Below are 18896 nucleotides of genomic sequence, written 5' to 3' on the forward strand. Positions count from 1 at the left end.
CTATTCGTAACACATAATAATGTAGTTGTTTGTTCCCTTTTTCCCTTCTTTCCGACGAGGCGCAAAATGAAAGCTCTGTTGAAGGCGTACTAATTACACAAACACGAAGTAATACCAGTAAAAAACGAATGGATGGCGCCTAGTATTTGTGGTCTCTAGAGGCTTGGAGGTACTGTGGTGTGGACAAAAACGTTGCCTGCTGGACGTGGACGTAGACGTGGACGTGGACGTAGACGTGGACGGCACGGAGCTTGGGCCATTCGCCATTGGTTCATTCAATTTCGCTCGTCGTTACTACCCTTACCCTTGTCGGTCGGTCGCTCTTGAATTACCAGACCTCGGGTTAGAGGGCCGAGGTCGTCGAGGTCGTGTCATTGAACGGAATCGTGGTAATAACTGAAATCAATCAGGAATGTCAACATAGCAGCCTGCCTAGTTAGAGGGTGATCCCATTCGGGACGAGACTGATTACTCACTTATCACATCGCAACTGCGGATACGGCTGAATTCTATGTTTCTGAAGCTCAGATATCAAGCCCGGTAACTTCCGTGCAGCTGGGCGTCCCCGAGGAGTAATGGATAGATTATGTACCCATAGCATAGGGCTGTCCATGATTAGGAAACATTGTCCATTCAACAAAAGATAGGATACATTCTGTTTTGGGTGTTTTGATAGCTTTTCAGGTTACTTGCTTGCCTTCCAACCTGTGCAATCTGCCCTCAGGCCAACATGGTGCGATTGCTGCTCTTATTAATGGTTCGTACGCACTTTGGTGGTGGCTAACAATGTGCCCAAGTGACATGTGCTTCTGGCAAGAGCGGGGCCTCTCTTTGATGGTCCGTCGCAACGCCTCATTCGCTTAGATTCCACCAACCTTGCGCTTGAGGACAGACTGCCAATTCAATTCAGCTCCGTTCGATGACCTAGCCTTGCATTCCCATACCTCGACGGCAGTAAGGCTGAAATAACCTCCCACTTCTGATGCCACGTCCATCATTCAAGGAGCACATTGCGTTATATAAGCACGCAGCCATACACCTTTGGCCTTCACCCTATCTAAACCTCGGTCTTCTGATCGCACTCTTGCCATGACTGTGAACAGGTGACGTGGTATCATGTCTTTCACGAACGCGCCCATCTCCCGCGCTCTTGTCTATGGGCTCATTGGCACTTCTATCGCTGCCAGCCTTCTGGACATCAAGCACTACTGCTACATACTGGTCGACACCCACCTCTGGAGGTTCCATCAGACATGGCGGGCGTTGATATTCCAGTTGTGTTACACCAACTCCTCCGAAGTGCTCTTCGCCGGCATGACGCTGTACCATACGCGGACAATTGAGCGTTTCTGGGGATCAAGGAAGTACGCTGTAAGTTGACCAACACGGTTGCAGGTACTCGGATATGCTTTTCGTTGTTGACTAACGCAACTGTTAGTCTTTCATCATCGTAACACTAATGCTGACGAGCATCTTAACCCCTGGTATCCTCGCCTTCGTCCTACGGCCACTTACACTCGGTCTATTCAACTATCTCCCTGCAGGACCGACACCGGTTATATTTGCGGTGCTCGCCCAATACCATGCTATGGTACCACACATGTATAAATACAGACTGGCAACATCATCGTCTGCGCCGGCAAGTGGGCAGCAAGTTCAGGGCATTACATTTTCCAACAAATCTTACATCTACTTGATGGCCGGCCAGTTGGCACTGTCACAATGGCCCGGATCACTTTTGGGCGCTCTGATCGGTTGGGTTGTGGGATACTCCTGGAGAATGGAAATCTTGCCACGATCGTTGACCAAATGGCGGCTTCCCGGCTGGATGGTGGGAGTACGTACGCAGCGACGAAGCGAGGAGTTCGAGGGGTTGAGGCGCAGACTAGAAGGGGAGGATGCTTCGACCGCCACGACCAGTGGTGCGCATATAGGAGGAGAAGCTGGCCGACGTAGAACCATGGGCCAGCAGTTCATGGACACCTTTCGAGGAGCTTTCTAGAAGTCGCTGACGAGGCTATATATTTTTTTATTCAATAAAGCGCTTGCCTCTGCACTATATTCGTCGAAGCCAACACCTAGATATCGGAGCTGGGCCTGCGGCGCAAGTATTTGCATGTAGTCCTCGGGATCTGATTCCACGGCCTTCGGTTCAAGTTTCGGTTTGTTAGGATGGCAAATCAGGGCGTAGTAATAACCATAGCTGACCACAATGGTGGACAAGTCAACAGTAACTAAGTACTATTCAACGCGTGATATGATGAGAATATAGTCGACGCTAATGTGAACGGCTTACTACATACATAAGAAGTACTTTACTCTTACGGACCTGCCTACGTACAGGAATAGGCGCTGGCGTGTATCAGCTGAGCCTCAACAGCCAGCCTGGCAAAGCCGCCTCCTCCTAACCATGCCCAACGGCAGATAGGCGAAATTACCGAATATGCACGCAGATACAAATATTTAGTATTTCTCTCTCAACGCAGCACCGCTGCAACGTGGCGGCGCATGGAGAAGGAGCACGACTAAAGGAACCGCATACAGCCTGTCGCGTTTCCCAAGCACTCTCATACTCGATCAGTGACCGTCCAAACCTATCATCTATCATACCAGGCCCGCGCCGCCGGCGGGGTCTGTGTGTATGCATCTAGGCATGTACAATGTGTTGTGTTCGGCTAACACCCATGCCGCACAGATGTGGGCAGGGTCTCACTCCAAGCTGTGTGGCTGTCGATTTCGCAACCTTAGTCTTACTCTGCCTCATACTCTGTTCGACTCCGAGCCTCTCTCTTTCTCTCTCTCGTACGCACACGCCGTACGCGTAGCATCTAACCTAGTAGTTCTTAGTTGGACGTGGCCATGCTCATCACGAGTGCCGAAGCCAAACACTGATTATTTATAGAAAATATTTGTGGATGGGCTTAGCAGGACTGCGTCGGTCACATATGCCAGAAACCCAATTCATAGTAAGCAGCCTGCAGTAGTGGGCAGCCGGCGTAGTAGAAGAGCGCCGAATGAATACCTACGCAAAGGCAAAATGTATTTGGGCGGACTTTCTTGAACGCCAGCCACGTTGCCTTTTGGGACTAACAATAACAAGAAAAGAACATTGAAGAAGTCCAAGACCGATTTGATTCGCGAGGTTCCTCTGGGGCTATTGCCTTTCTGGGGGCTAGCTGGGAATCCCGCCAGTCCGGTCCAGTTGCGTTGTTACTGCAAATGGCAGATTAGCAGGGATATACTTCTGTAGGGGGTGCAGTGTTCCATCTTTGCACGCTTGTCAGCCATTTCTTATTTTACTTTCAATTTAACATCCCTCCCTAACGAGTAACTTTCTGCGCTGACCCGCCGGGACCTGCATAAGCCGATCTTCCTCCAATGTACGGAGTACCTACCTGGAGTGCTGAGGCTGGAGCAGTGTCTGGCGCTGCCACACAGGTACCTTTCAAATGAAGCCCGCATGGGATTTCCCTCCTCTAAGCCGTCGCACCCCCATCATCCCATCCATGGCCATCTGTCGTCCAACCCCATACTGGTAATAATCCAGCCGCCGCCGGCAGAAGCGATCCATCATCAATTCCTCCTTTTCCCTGCACAACCACATTTCCCTCGAGACCGGGACCATTGCTTCTCGCTATATCTGGCTCGCCTCACCCTTTCGTCCTATACATAATACGAGTCTTGTTGGATAATTACATTTGGCATTCTTCTCAGCCTTTGTCTTCTCGCGCGTGTTTGATAATCTCCGCGCTCCCTATTTCTGTACCCCGTAAAAAAAAGTACATAGCCGCCCCGAAAATTTGGCCCTCGAGTTTCGCGCGTCTCCTCATCCATGGTACGGAACCATCGATCGATTCCCGTAACGAACACCAACCCGCAGATCAGGCAGGATAGAGGAAAGAGAAAAAGAAAGAGCCATAGGTCGCCACGAAAACTATACCATGTCTTTGCTGTGACGACGAGTGCGATCCATCAAAGCTTGTTATTGTTGTTGCTAGGAAGTCGTAGTAGTCCGAGATGAACGCCTTCTCTAATCGAGGGCCGAGTGCCAATGGCTACGATGGAGGAATCCGACCGCTACAGCCGTTGCGCACAAACCAGGGACCGAAACCAAATCTGCTCGTCGACGGTTATAGGCACGAGGCCGAAAATGGTGATATGAAGCCGCGCTATAATCCTGTAGGACATGCCCGTCTTGAACCATGCCCGGTGGCCCCCCGACATACTAATTGATTCGCGTAGATGAACCCCGATAGAATGCAAAGCTCGGTGCTTGTAGATCTGAAGGACCCCGTACAGGTACATCTGCTTACCGAAACCGCTATACTCGACAGCAAGGAGTACGAGATCCTGTCCCAGGAGGAGGTGGACGACTTGAAGAAACAATGCCAACTCCTCAATCAGCGGATAGAGAAGACGCGCGCCAGCCTCGCCATCCAGTCCAAATATCGAGATGCTGCCATCTCCATGGCCAGGCTATACTCGCCGACCAACCCCAAGCGAGGCCTTCTAGGGAACAGAGCATCTGGGGGCGACGCCGCTCGCGAAGCGGAAGCTGAACGGGAAGCGATACAGAAGAAATGCGAAGAATTGGCTTCGGAACTCTGGCAATTAGAGAAGCGTGTGATGGAACCTCAAAGGAGGCTGCTCGAGCACACCGCCGGCATCCTGCAGATGACGCACAAGGTTGCCAACAAGGGCATATCGACCCCCAAGAATCCCTTGATGAACGGCATACCCGCAAGCCCCGAAAGCATGTTTACCGGCTCAAATGGGAGGAACAGCCTAGAGCCGCCAGAAGACTTGCTCTTCGACGAAGGAAGCTTATATCAGTCCATCGAGGACATGGCCAACTTTGGCTCTGATCTTCCGAAGAAGAATACCATCGAGATTCCCCTGAAATCGCCCGTTCGACAACAAACAAAAGAACTGACGGAGGAGAGTGAACGGTTACGTATCGAAAACATCCAGCTCAAACAAGAAGCCGATTCTCTAAGGGTAGAGCTGGAGGATCTTAGGGGTCAAGGTACCGGTCAGTGGAAGTTGATAACCGACACAGAAAGCAAACTGGAGATGTATAACGAACAGCTACGGGAGCTCGTGAGGAACGCGGATCCGGCCAAGAATAACGCCTACAAAGCGCCTCCTTCTGGCCAGCTAGAACCTGGTGATATGATAGGCAGTCACTTGGACTACCTGGAGGGGGCGTTGGCAGAGATCAGAAACAGCCTCGGCAAAAGTCCCGGAGCTGTAGAAGCTTTCCAAGCCGCCAACCAGCAGATGCAAGAGCTTTTGCTGTCGCACGGCAGCGTTGGTTATCCTAGCCCACCTCAAGGGGATGCTGATTTGAACGATCAGTTCGACTACATGCAAGACGGTATCCGCGAGGCAGGACAATTAATGGACCGAGCTGCGGCGCTTTCGACGGCAGGCTCGGCCGACAAACAAGAGGGGCAGCAAACCGAGGCTGTCCTCATGGGTCTGTGGGATATTATTCAGGCAGGCCTAGCAGACGCCGAGCAGCGCAAGCGCGACCGCAGGAAGACGCGCCTGGACAAGGGTCTCAATGCCGAGGAGGAAGACATGTCCGACAACGAGGGCTTCGACCCCAACGAGACTTACTCGCTACAGGCCTTCTCCGCCAAGGTGCAGTGGCTCTTCGCGCAGGCTGCTGGCCTCAAGGATAAGAAGGCTGTCCTGCAACGGCAGATCAAGCAGCAGCGCGAGCTGAACAACAAGTCGGACGTGGAGAAGGAAGAAGCCATGAAGGCCAAGGACGAAGAGATCGATGAGGCGCGTAGTCAATTGGCTCAGGTAGAAAGGGAGGCGGATGACATACGCCGCCAGCTCTCCGAAGCCCTCATGGAGCTCGATACAGCGCATAACAGCCAGAAGGCGACGAGTGAGGAACAGGATGCAGCCATCAAGGAAGCCACGGAGAAGCTCAAGGAACGCAACGCCAAGATCGCGTCTCTGGAATCCGACAGCCGGGACATCCAGATGCGCCTGTCAACAGCCGAGGCCAACGTCGCCATCGCCAGGGCGCAGCTCCAAGACGCCAACGAGGCCAAGAGGGAGACGGACAATGCCATCGCCGCGAAGGAGGCCGACGTCGCGGCCAAGACGGACGAGCTCAAGTCCAAGCAGAGCGAGATCGACGAGCTGATGGGCATGGTGGCCGAATATAAGATGCGCGCGACCATGGCCGAGGCCGAGCTGGACGGCGCCTACGGCAGCCGCCGCGAGCGCGCCCTCGAGGCCGCGAAACTCTACGACAAGGACGGCACCAAGCAGCTGCAGGCCCGCGTGGACGAGCTGCAGCCCCGCGTCGCCGAGCTCGAGACGGAGCTGCGCGGCACTGTCAAGGACCTCAAAGACATCACCAAGCAGGCCATCGACGCCGAGGCCAAGATCGCCGACCTCGAGGCCGAGCTCGACAAGTCGTCCCAGCAGGCCCGCCGCGAAAAGGAGGAGCTCCAGGAGGCCCTCGACCGCGAGAGGCTCTCCCGCGGCGCCCTGAGCCCCGGCATGCCCCTGTCCCCCGGCGGGTCGCGCGGCAGCTCCATCGTGACGGACTCCTACCGCGAGGCCCTCCGCACCGAGCGGAAGAAACACGACGAACAACTCAGGGTGAGCACTGACTCTTCTTCCCCCGGTCATCCTGTTTTCCCCCTTTATATATCTGCCTGCCCCTCGCACCCCTTGCTCCCAAATATTGAAACGTAACAAAAAGCTGACCATTTTACTAAACAGGCCGAGCATGCGAACCGCAGGAAACTCGAAGAGGAGCTCCGCGCACTCAAGAGAGCCCAAGGCCCCGGCAAGAGCCCCCTCACCCCGCGGGTGTAATCTCGGGAGTCTCCCTGGCGCCTTTCAAAGCCACACACCTCCTTTTGCGGCTATATCAAGACCCTCACGATTGTTACTCACTATATATGACCCACCACAACCTATTGTTATACTCTTTCCACGCTTACTACTACGTCTCTAGCCTGGTCACCACATACCTACTTGCCAGGTCATCCTCGCCATACATTTATCCTACCTACTTGTTCGCCTGTACAAATTACTTTATCTCTCACGACCAAAAGCTCCACACCTACCTACTCACCCACATAACTGTTGTGGCTGAGGGCCTATTCGTTTGTGGACATGTGAGCCTATTCACATAGATTGCGCCTGTTCACTTCTTTTTCTGGCTTCTCTGCTTTTCTGGGTAGACAAGGGTTTCGGAAAAGGGCGTAGGTACCTCCCTTTCTTTCTTGGATAACATGTGGTGATGGCACTTGCATTGGTTGGTCTGGGAGGGATGAAGGCCATTGGATCTCTTTATCTTTCTGCTTGTTACCACCATAGTACATATTTGGTTATTCGGGGAGGCGGGGTAAGAAATGGTTACAGTCGGAGTGGTGCATTGGGCGAGCACGCTTCACATGATGTGTATGTATTTTATGTATTCAAAGAAAGCCGCTATGTTAGGCTGACACATTGCCCTTGCCCATTGGTACACTGCGTGCCACGTGATCTTGAACATTGAACAGAGTATATATATATATACATTATCGATACATGACTGCTACCCTTAAGAGCATTTACACTGCGGACTTGAGATGAAAATAAAAATACTATATTTACATGGCGTATTATTATCAGCACACTTTTGGACACGTTCAGAATTTGTATAGCGTTATGGTCTATTATCAATAGTGACTTCGTAGCTAGAAAGCCAATTCCACTACCTGGACGATAAGCGTCCAGGGCTGGGTATCTTAAATCATACGGTATTAGTGGCCCATCATCCCGAGCCTCAACCCCTCTTTGTACATGATACAGAACCCCCAGCTGACAGGTCCAATTGTGAGTTCGTTGCGTCGTAAAAGCGATGGTACCTTTCCTTCATCCCCGCCCATCAAAGTCCATGCATGAAAAACCAATATCATTATGTCATCCGTCATTGCCTTGCGCGCCAAATATGTTGTATGTGTAGAAACGAAAAGCTCGTAACGTCTTCGAAGGAATCAGAAAGCAATCGACGATCTTAGAGCATGAGCAGACCGAAACCGGCAGCGGCAAGGAAAGCACCAGCCGGGGCAACCGTCTTCATGGCAGCGGGGTTGGAAGTGCTAGAGGGAGCCTGGTCGTTGGTTGGGGCGGATGACTCAGCCTGGGTCTTGGTGGTGAATGTGCTACCACCGCTGGTGACAGTGGTATCAACCTCGGAGGCGGAGGCGCTGGAGATAACGGAAGCAGATCCGGACTGGGTCTCAGAAGGGTTTGCGTTGCTGCTGCCGCTGGGAGTGCTGAAGATGGTGGATTGGCCCATGGTGGAGGTGATGGTTGAACCATCAGTCACGATGGTGGTCAGAACGTCCTGGGTGCTAATAGGGACAGGGACGCCGCCAAAGATGGTGGTCTGTCCAACTGTGGTGGGGATGGCTGATCCGTCAGAGGTGATCGTGGAGAGGATGTCAGATGTCGTCACCGCACTCTGAGAACCCGAAGCAGCTGCCGAGCCAGACTGAGAGCTCTATCGGGTTTGTTAGTACATCATAGAAGACATCATAGAAGCAGAGAAGGTAAGTCCGAGGAGTGGTCACATACGCTAGGGTTGGCGCCGGTGGCAGTAACCGTGGTAGTGGCGGAGGGGTTGGTGCCAGTGACAGAGCCAGCAATGCCTTCGATGTCAATACCAACGGAGGCGCACTGGTTCTTGCCAAACACCTTGACGGCGTTGGCATCCTCGGGCTTGGGGCAGGCTTGATCTGAGCAGTCTCTAACGCCGTAGATGAAGTTCTTGTTGGAGCACAGGCAGCGCCAATCACCGTTGCCGCAGTTGAAGTCGGAGGCCTGGTTCACCATGTTGGGAATACAGACAGTCTATATCAAAGAATAGTCAGCACCCTATGTGCAAGGACGGCCTCACATGCTCCGGTTCGGTCAGGGACTAGATGTCCTAGTCAAGAGGACCAGTGTAGGTAGAACATGCTTGGCGAGTACGGGGATATACTTACACCACACTGAGGAAAGTCACCAGGCAGCGCCTGGGCCGAAACAAGGGCGGAAGCACCCAGGATCATAATAGCACTCTTCATCTTGGCTGGTTTTGATTGAGTCGAGAAATCTGTTGACGAGGACGTGTGAGTATTGTACGTATGTGTTTAGTCTCAACAAGAAAATAATGCTCGAAATGTTGCCAAAAGGACAAGATAGGCGAGAAGGCCTGTTCTGCAGAGAAACTTGGGATTGTTGTTGCTGATGTTGGGTTGAGAACGATGAAAGTCTGAAAGTTGGGGTGTGATGTGGAAGAAGAAGAAACTTGGGAGAAGGGAGGGAGGGAAATTGGGAATTCAAATGGGCCTGATTGCAGATATTTGTCTTGGGTTGGACGTTACTGGGAAGTCTGGGGAGGACAAGAAGAAGTAGGGAAGGTGCGATGATTGGCGTGAGGGTTTTGATAGATGAGATGATGTGTACAGAGGCCGTCTCAGATTTCTCGCAGCAGGTGCAACTGCCAGAGGCTGGAGTCCTGATGAGAGTACATGTGCAGGTGTGATGTGTAATGGCAACATGGGTTGGAAGGGTTTGAAGGGTCTAGGGGACGGAGGGAGGGAAGGAAGGGGCCGGCAACAACAACACTTGAAGCCACACGTCCCATCCCGTGTTTCTGAAAGCTGCAGCCCCGTTCCGGCAAGCAGTGACCGAGTGAGTAACAATGTTGACTTACATCTCTTGATGATTAGTTGGAGTATTAGGTAAGTAGGTTGGATAGTATTAGAGGCAGGCTTGAAGAGCTGGTGAGTAATCTTGACCTGGTGTGGTTGAGTTGAGTCCAGGTTAGAGGAAGGGAGGGCAGCAGGCCATTATATAATCCCATCTCCATCAACATCGGCAAGCTGGCAAGCGGTGTTCCTTGGTCCTGCAACTCAATTCAAGCTTGTTCTACAGACCGACGATGCAGACCTACTACGTAAGTCGTGTATTGATTGCCCTTTTTTCCATGGCAGCTTGTCATTCGCTAGTATTGATTTGCAGCCGCTAGCAGCACGTCTTGGTATTCGCACCAAGGCACCAACCTCCCTCCCCACTTGCTCCAGGCTCTGCAGCTCTGCCCCCTGTCCTTTCCCCCCAGGACACCCCATATCCCTGGCTAGCATCTGGGCATCGACCTTTCTTGCTAAGAATTGTCACTTCACATCAGGATCGTTTAAGTTTGTTTCCCGCCTGCCCGAGCTCAATAGATGGCAGATGGCTGGATGGCTGCACTGTAGCCTACCCGCCGTTCATCTTAACTTACCATTGCTGAGCTCATTGTGGGGAGTTGTGACCCGTTTTCCGTTTCTTGGGAATCGAAGCTACAGTACGACAGGAACTACGGTACATCACCTCTGGCGGGCCCGGCTCGCTCAGGTTAGTCGGTGTCTTGGAGAAAGAATATATGCACATGGGCCATGATATCAACCAGAAGTGATCCATTGACTGCTGTCCGGCTTGGCGCCATCAAAGGCAGATCTACGATTCTACGGTTGCGACGGCTCCAACGGAGAGTCAACAGCGCTGAAAGAAGAAAACACACCAACGTCAACCAATCTACATACTACTGCTGGAACCAGCCTTGTTTCCTTCTTCGAGCTGCACGACGTAAGGTTGATAATGTCTGCAAGTGACTGTTTCAACTACGGAGGATACAGCTAAGGTTGGGCCTTGTCTTTTCCCCAGCCCCGGTCGCCTACCGCCTAACAACATGCTGTAATCGCGAATCGCATTGACAGTTCAACCGTCCTAATCAATAAGATTTGCTCAACCGATGGCATGTACGGATACGTACGACTAAACCTATGCCCCTGCCATTTCCCGTCCATGATATCCTGTTTTATACCTTGCCTAGCTCGGATGGACATCGAGTTGTGCTACCGAGCTCATCTTTGATCATCCAAGCTCACCTTCCCGACTGACGTCTTCTAATTTTATGCGGCATGGACCAGCAAATTCATTGGTTGTCTTCATCATCAGCTTCAATTGCAGTGTTTCTCCTACCTGACTGAAGATAGATGGGACACATGCAATTACGGCTGGTGTGCAGCATGTTTCACGGAAGATCGGTTTCAAACCATCGCCCGCGCCTGCAGGCCCAGCTGTATGTATGTACATTCTTTGCCTTGATGGGTCACAGACTGCATGGCAACAGGGCCCGTTGCTTTCTGTTTCCATGGAGTTTATCGGATGACAATCCATACGATGGATAGACCTTGGATGGAGAAAACAGTGACGGGCCGGCACCGTCCACCGACTTTCCCACGAAAGCTACCCAAAAACAAGGCACGGCAGTACCACTGGTCAATTTTCTTCTTCTGGAAGAACGCATCGCAAGGGTTGAAGTCCAGAAGTCAAGATTTGACGATCGAAGTGGCTGGAGCTTGGTTGTTGGCAATAGCTCATTGGTCAGCGGGTCCTGCGAAGCCACTTGCTAAGTTGGGCCTGGCGCAATATTTTCCAAAAGTTCAATTATGGGGGCAGCCAACCAGAGAAGAAAAAACCGGGAAACAAGACCTTTGGAGAATCAGTGACGTGGATCGACAGGCTGTCCCACAGGTGGTTGGCATGGAAACATCCATCACAGCATTGTAGGTGAAAGTTGTGACCAGCACCCATGTTGCATCAATTCTAATCACCAATCAATGATGGCACGTACCAGCCACACCAACAACCATGAATACGTCTTCCAACACATGTTCAGAATGACTAGGACGAGGTCGTAGGCAGTCAGTCCTGTATGTTTCCTGACATGTCAACACTTCCAACAAGGCAGGCCAACCTGCACTCGTAGGTAAGTACATATGTACATCCATACACTTACTTGCCTATCAATCAATAGGGGTGAATATCAACAATTTGGGGCTGACAGCTGGCGCAGCCGCAAGTGTGGTGCGGGTGCCATCGGTGGAATCCGCACTGATGTCATCTGCTTGCCAGATCGGGAACTTGTCAGTTACATCGAGACTGTACCTCCCCACCTAAAGCAATCCCTGTGGCCATGCTCGGCCATCCTGGCTGGAGATCTCTCCAATCTCTCGACGCTATGCAGCTTGATCCCAGAATGAAGATGGAGCCAGTCGGTGCCAACCGCCTTCATTCACGTTTTCATGCATACAGCACAGCACAGCACAGCAAAGCACAGCACAGCACAGCACAGCACACTGGAGAGTGGACTGTAAGCAGAGCATGTCTACTTGTACAGTACGTGCTCGAAAATATTAACCCCTCTGCGAGCACGCTAAAACAGTGCACGGGGAGACTAGACCTATAGCGATAAAAACTTCTGATTTTATGTGAGAAAAATCCTGAGATGGTATACCTGAATAGGCGTAGTGTGAGGCAGGGGGGTTAATATTTTCGAGCACGTACTGTACATAGGAGTAAAGTTGGGTGATCGCGGAAACTATGGCTAGCAGCTGAATGTCGAGTTCCCCATTGGCTCAGCTCAACCACCAGAGTCGATTTCCGAGTGACGAAAGAGCCCCCCTCCCCTCGGCCCCTCCGCCATTCTCTTTGGCAGAACAAGGCACAAGGTTCAGCTTGCAATCAGGCAGTCGACCATTTTACTTTCTGCCCAATCCAATGTAGGTACGCCTCTCCCCGCAGCCCGTGGCTGGTACAGACTACAGTAACTTTGTTTCCTCTCTGACAAAGGTCCAGATCTCTACCGTTCCCGACATGTTTCCGTCCATCGGCCTATGAACCTCAAAAGTCTATCAGAAATAGTTGAGCATCGCCTGGACAACGACTACTGACTACTACAAGGATGCCACCAAACCATGTTCGTCCTCGTTGTGTGTGAATACTTACTCAACTTCCTCCAACTCGGTGTGAATCTTTTGTCTTTCTAGCGCGAAAATGACGAGATCGACGAAAACACCCACCGCAACTCCAGGATAGTCACATCAAGTAGTGATCAATGGTTGAGTTGTTGCTACTAATGCTGGCTTACGTACAGCCAGACATCTGGCTCACAACAGATGCCGGCTAATGACAGCAGAGGCCTCCGTTCGCAAATTTGCTTTGTTGCCCTCTTTCTGAGGCAGAGAAGGACGGGGAGTTGCTGCATTCTCGTTAGGTGAAACCTGCCTGGGCGTATGCAAACGGCGGCCGGTATAACAGGACCCAATTGGTTTTCCCCGCTTGCCCGATGGATGTGTTCCCACGGCCTCCAGCGATTACGACGCCCTTGAGGGGTCCTTGAGGGAAAACAATTACTCTTCATTCCATGGGCGAACGTTGATCTACAACTGCCAAAACCCGACGGTGCCTGGGTTCGACACGGGCTGTTATTTCGTCCACCAGGTTTTCTACCAAGCCCGGTTCGATTAAGGATTGTCTCAATGGGATTTAACTGTGTATCGACATGGCCGAGTTGCCAATCATATTTTAGGCATGACATCTTAATGGCGACCGAAAGCTATTGTCCGACTTTGATGTTTCATTGCCTATCACAAAGAAGTTTAGCTGCCTGGGTGGCTATTTTTCTCCCTTGACCATGCCGACCCTGTTAGGTGGCGAGGCCTCGTAATATTGGATAGATCCGAATGCATTGTCGGTATACACAGATACAGCCCAGTCCAATAGCACAGGTTACGTTACTCACCGCGTTACCTTGGTCCGGCCACCGCCTTGGAGGAGCGCCTGCTAAGGATCGCCGCGGGAGCCTATCGTTTTCTGTGTAACCATATGCCATCTCGATATCCACTTCGACGTCGTTCAAAGGAAATTTGACCGCCTTATTTGTGGTCGCAGCAAATTTCGGCAGGCGTGTAAGTGTACAGTATAGGGGCCGTAGCGTATGGTTTCTTGTCACTTGCCTGCCTACGGCTAACCCCTGGTGTTTGCGGGACATAATCTACAGCCTCCTTCTGAGGGCCCTGAAACGGCTACAGTATTATAATCTTGAGTCGCAGGAAATGTTGTGTCGCTGCAATCTCTATAGGGTGAGGGGAACGGGTGTACTTTGCCATGGAGACATTCAGAGCAGAATGCATCTTCACGTGACTACCCTGTCTCGCCGAGTTCATTTGGGATGCGAGTACAAGGCCATCAGCTCTGCAGATCGAGCGTGAGGACATTTTTCTGTGTGGAACATTCGTGTCTCGCACTTGGACTCTTCACTTTGGTGGTTCCACGAAGCTGGTTTGTTCTAGAAGCTCAGCCCCCGACCCAGCCCCTGACCTAGCTTAGCCCACATGTTGGCTCTTGGTACTCCGTAGGAGGACAATGTTAAAGATCTACGCAACAACATTCGGGCTCCTGGGTTGGAGGCCCTCTGACAGTGCTTTCTTCTGTTGCCACCCACACCCCCTTTTCAATCCAGCAACACGTGGCGGGCGTGAGACTAGCGGCATCAAAAATCTCTGAAGTAGCTGTTGAAGCCGTCAATGCTTGTTTGGTACATATCGAGGCCTGTAAAACCCCTCTTTGGATTTAGTTCTAAGCACCACAGCAGCTGGGGACAAGTACACAACACTGCGTACATGATTCTTACCATTTATTCCCCGTGATGCTGCTATTAGACTACTGGCTTGAGGTAGGAAAACAACTGTCTAGTGGTAGCACCCTTATTCTTTTTGGTGCCATAGTCTTGACTCCCTGATGATTACTACGGCCTGAAGAGCAAGCTAAGCCGAGTAAGGGTTACTTGGAAAACACAGTAATAGAAATCCCAAACAGATGTCACGAGACAGTGATTGCTTAAATATTTGTTCATTGAGCTCGCAAGCCGCCCTGCCACCATGCCCGTGAGAAGCACTGCGGCAGGCCAAGGACTGACTATACGAAAATACAGGGGACCCAATTCGTCCAAGGCCTGCGAGTGTATCTCTACCGTAGAAAAAACCAAACGCAAAATGGGAAACATGAAACCTTATCCATAATACAATGCATCGATACGTCAACGTTCAGTACCTTCCCGCTAGGGAGACCTCGCACATAGACAACCCCCAAGAGCCATCGGGGCCGTAAGGGGGTTGGCAGTAAACCAAATCCCAAAACATTATGTATATCCATCATCAGCCGTCTCATATCGTCATCTCTTCCGAAACCTGATCGTTGCTGTACAGCGCTTAACCGCTGCACATCACGCAAGACTCGGGGTTCTCAATGCTGCCTGTGAAGTTTGTCAGTCAATGGAACTCAAAACGTTTCATGTTATTGGAAGATGGGACGACTTACAGGCCAGCACAGCTTCGTTGTAGATGTCAAACTCACGCTCCTTGCTCTCATCACCCTTGTCCTCTTCTTGGCCAGGCGTCTTCTTGCCCTGGAGAACTGGCTCAGACTCGTCCTTAACCTTCTCAGCCGGCTCAGTGGGCAGGGCCTTGGGGCTCTCGCCCTCCTCAACATCAGCCTTGAAAGGCACGGACTTTATTGGTGAAGGCGCAGGTTGCTGAACCTGGGCTGCAGGTGGAGGAGTAGTGCTTGGTGTGGGTATCCCACCGGGACCACTGGAAAGGCTGTTGCTCGCCATAGGCCTAGGTCCTGCAGAGGGGGAAGAAGAGTGAGACACGTAGCTGCCGGACGGGGGTGCTCGCTTCTTCAGGGCTCCTATCCGTGAGACTTGGCTATCCTCGACCTTCAACTGCTCCTGGTCCACGGTGAACTGGATAGGAGCAGCAGCAGCTTGCGTTCTCAGGTAGTACATGCCCGTCTTCAAACCGAGCTTCCATCCCGCGAAGTGCATGCTGGTGATCTTACCCATGGTGGGATCCCGCATGTGGATGTTGAGAGATTGGGACTGATCAATGAAGGCGCCACGGTCGGCAGCCATCTGCACAACGGTTCGCTGTGAGATTTCCCAGACAGTCTTGTACAGAGCCTTGACCTCTGCTGGGATGTTGGGGATGTTCTGGATGGAACCACCCTCAGCGATGATGCGGTTCTTCATGTTGTCAGACCAGAGACCCATGTCAACGAGATCCTTGAGCAACCAAGGGTTGACGACCTGGAATTCACCAGCCAGGACACGACGCGAGTAAATGTTGGAAGTATAGGGCTCGAAGCACTCGTTGTTGCCCAGAATCTGGGATGTCGAGGCGGTAGGCATAGGTGCCATCAGCAAACTGTTCCGAATACCGTGCTGCTTGATCTGCTCCTTCAGAGAGGCCCAGTCCCAGAGATCGGATGGTGTGACATTCCACATGTCATACTGAAGAATACCCTGAGAGACGGGAGAGCCCTCATATGTGGAGTAAGTGCCCTCGACTTGGGCAATGTTCATAGAGGCGGTCAAGGCAGCGTGGTAGATGGTCTCGAAGATCTGCTTGTTCAGCTGCTTAGCCTCGGGAGACTCGAAAGGCATGCGAAGAGCCAAGAAAGCATCCGCAAGACCTTGAACACCAAGACCAATGGGACGATGACGCATGTTGCTGTTGCGTGCCTCAATGACAGGGTAGTAGTTGACATCAATGATCTTGTTCAGGTTACGAACGACAACCTGCGTGACTTCGTGGAGCTTCTGGAAATCGTAGGTGCCCGAGTTGTAGTCCACAAAGGCGGGCAAAGCCAGCGAAGCCAGATTGCAGACGGCGACCTCATCAGGTGCCGAGTACTCGATGATTTCAGTGCACAGGTTGGAGCTGCGGATAGTACCCAAGTTCTTCTGGTTGCTCTTGCGGTTGGCGTGGTCCTTGTAAAGCATGAAGGGGTTACCAGTCTCGGTCTGGGCCTCAAGAATGGCGTACCACAGCTTCTGGGCCTTGATCGTCTTACGACCCTTGCCCTCGGCCTCATACTTCTCATACAAGGCCTCGAACTCGTCACCATAGACATCAGCAAGACCAGGGCACTCGTTGGGGCACATCAGGGTCCACTCTCCGTTCTTCTCGACACGCTTCATGAACAGATCCGGAATCCACAGGGCAAGGAAAAGATCACGAGCACGGATCTCCTCCTTACCGTGGTTCTTGCGGAGGTCAAGGAACTCGAAGACATCAGAGTGCCAAGGCTCCAAGTAAATGGCGAATGCGCCGGGGCGCTTGTTGCCACCCTGGTCGACGTATCGAGCAGTGTTGTTGAAGACACGGAGCATGGGCACGATGCCATTGGAAGTACCGTTGGTGCCAGCAATGTAAGAACCAGTGGCTCGGATACGATGAACATTGAGTCCAATGCCACCTGCCATCTTTGAGATCATAGCACAAGTCTTCAGGGTGTCATAGATTCCCTCAATGCTGTCGTCCTTCATGTCCACAAGGAAGCATGATGAAAGCTGGGCCTGGGGAGTACCAGCGTTGAACAGGGTAGGAGAGGCGTGTGTGAAGAACTTGCTCGACATGAGGTTGTAGGTCTCAATGACCTTCTCGACGTCATCTCCCCAGATGCCGACAGCGACACGCATGATCATGTGTTGGGGTCTCTCGGCAATCTTGCCGTTGAGCTTCAGGAGATATGAACGCTCCAGAGTCTTGAAGCCGAAGTATTGGTAGTTGAAGTCTCGATCGTAGACAATAGCTGAGTCGAGCTCCTCCTTGTGCTTCATCACGCACTCATAGGTGTCCTTGGCAATCATGGGCGATGCCGTGTTGTTCCTGGGGTTGACGTAGTGGTAGAGGTCACTGACGACTGAAGACCATTGCTTCTTGGTCTGCTTGTGGAGGTTGGACACGGCAATACGTGCAGCCAGAATGGCGTAGTCTGGATGTGTGACGGTCATGTAGGCGGCAGTCTCGGCAGCCTGGAAAAATTGGGTTAGCAAAAGCGATAAAGGAGTCGTTGGCATCAGGCAAACGTACCAGATCGTCGAGCTGTGCAGTCGTGACACCTCCGTATACACCGGAGATGACCTTTTGTGTGATGGCAACGGGATCAACATGGTCGGCGTCGAGGCCATAACATAACCTCGAGACACGAGCAGTGATCTTGTCGAATTGGACACGCTCCTGGCGTCCATCGCGCTTCTTGACATACATGATGAAGAAGGTCGAGTGTCTTCTGACCTCAAGCAGATGGAAAGATCAGTTAAGACGAGGGGGTGTATGAGCGAAGTTCTACAGCAAAGTAGACGTTCTAGATTGTTTGAGCCTCAGAATGCTGTAGGCAGGAGCATCTACTGTGGGATAGGAGTAGAAGATGCTGGTAATGGTAGACTGTTGCGTGTTGTTAAGTGGAAAGTTGGGGTGTTGGAGGAACAACCGTCGAGTTTGCAAAGGCGGGCCAATTTAAATGGAAATCGCGTACAGACGCGCCTCTGAATGGTGGGAAACGCGTTGCAAACAAGCTCGGATCAATTGATTAATGGGATAGACAGCTAAGAAGGTACATGGGGTCTCTTACAAAGACGCCAGAGGCCAGGTGTATTTTTCAGGTCGCATTAATCAGCTCGAAAAGGGCAGGGATAGGGAATGGGATATGGGGATGGATGGGCTTTGGACGCCTATTCACACGCCAATGGACGCGCTTTTTCACTAACTAAAAACCACTTTACGCGCAGATTGGTGGGGTGGTTGGACTCTGTCTTGCAGCACCCCTCCTCTCTTGACAGTTGATGTTGACACTGACAGCCTCTACTGTACCTCTTTGACTTGCACCAAATGATATAATTATTGCACATGTGTCTAAGACCTCATACCTAACATAAAGCCCTGCGACGAGAAGCCTGCAGAGTCCTGTCGCCCAATGCCTTGAAGATGTAGTAGTATAGTCACCCCAATATGCACCGTCGCTTTTTTTGATACCGTTGCCAGGCCAGGCCCCACGTACCAAGTGCACGTTTCCCGGACAGCATCCTGGGGCTGTCTAGAGATTTCCCGCCTAGGATTATAAAGCAACCTGTCCCTCTAGCCGATAGATATCCTCATAAAGCCGAAGTCTGATGAGGTTCCACAGGTATATGTAGGCATATGTATGTATAGCAG

General features: G+C 51.8%; 4 protein-coding genes across 4 annotated transcripts; 2 read left to right on the forward strand and 2 right to left on the reverse strand.

Moving 5' to 3' along the window:
• Positions 1-1116: 1116 nt before the first annotated feature.
• PG994_001649 (uncharacterized protein) lies at positions 1117-2002 on the forward strand (the record flags this gene model as incomplete). The annotated part of the gene is made up of 2 exons (XM_066853058.1): positions 1117-1371; positions 1439-2002. The coding sequence occupies 2 exons, from the start codon at positions 1117-1119 to the stop codon at positions 2000-2002; spliced, it is 819 nt and encodes a 272-aa protein (XP_066721199.1).
• A 2015-nt stretch (positions 2003-4017) lies between these two features.
• PG994_001650 (uncharacterized protein) lies at positions 4018-6849 on the forward strand (the record flags this gene model as incomplete). Its single annotated transcript, XM_066853059.1, has 3 exons — positions 4018-4179; positions 4243-6630; positions 6754-6849. 3 exons carry the CDS (start codon positions 4018-4020, stop codon positions 6847-6849), a joined length of 2646 nt encoding a protein of 881 aa, XP_066721200.1.
• Positions 6850-8038: 1189 nt separating this feature from the next.
• On the reverse strand, positions 8039-9092 carry PG994_001651 (uncharacterized protein; the record flags this gene model as incomplete). The annotated part of the gene is made up of 3 exons (XM_066853060.1): positions 8039-8518; positions 8602-8877; positions 9012-9092. The coding sequence occupies 3 exons, from the start codon at positions 9090-9092 to the stop codon at positions 8039-8041; spliced, it is 837 nt and encodes a 278-aa protein (XP_066721201.1).
• Positions 9093-15107: 6015 nt separating this feature from the next.
• On the reverse strand, positions 15108-17951 carry PG994_001652 (ribonucleotide reductase; the record flags this gene model as incomplete). Its single annotated transcript, XM_066853061.1, has 3 exons — positions 15108-15151; positions 15217-17716; positions 17775-17951. 3 exons carry the CDS (start codon positions 17949-17951, stop codon positions 15108-15110), a joined length of 2721 nt encoding a protein of 906 aa, XP_066721202.1.
• Positions 17952-18896: the final 945 nt, after the last annotated feature.

The sequence above is a fragment of the Apiospora phragmitis genome, assembly GCF_038363925.1.
Source record: "Apiospora phragmitis strain CBS 135458 chromosome Unknown utg000002l:1.0-5516284.0:1.0-5523493.0, whole genome shotgun sequence".
NCBI classification, from domain to species: domain Eukaryota; kingdom Fungi; phylum Ascomycota; class Sordariomycetes; order Amphisphaeriales; family Apiosporaceae; genus Apiospora; species Apiospora phragmitis.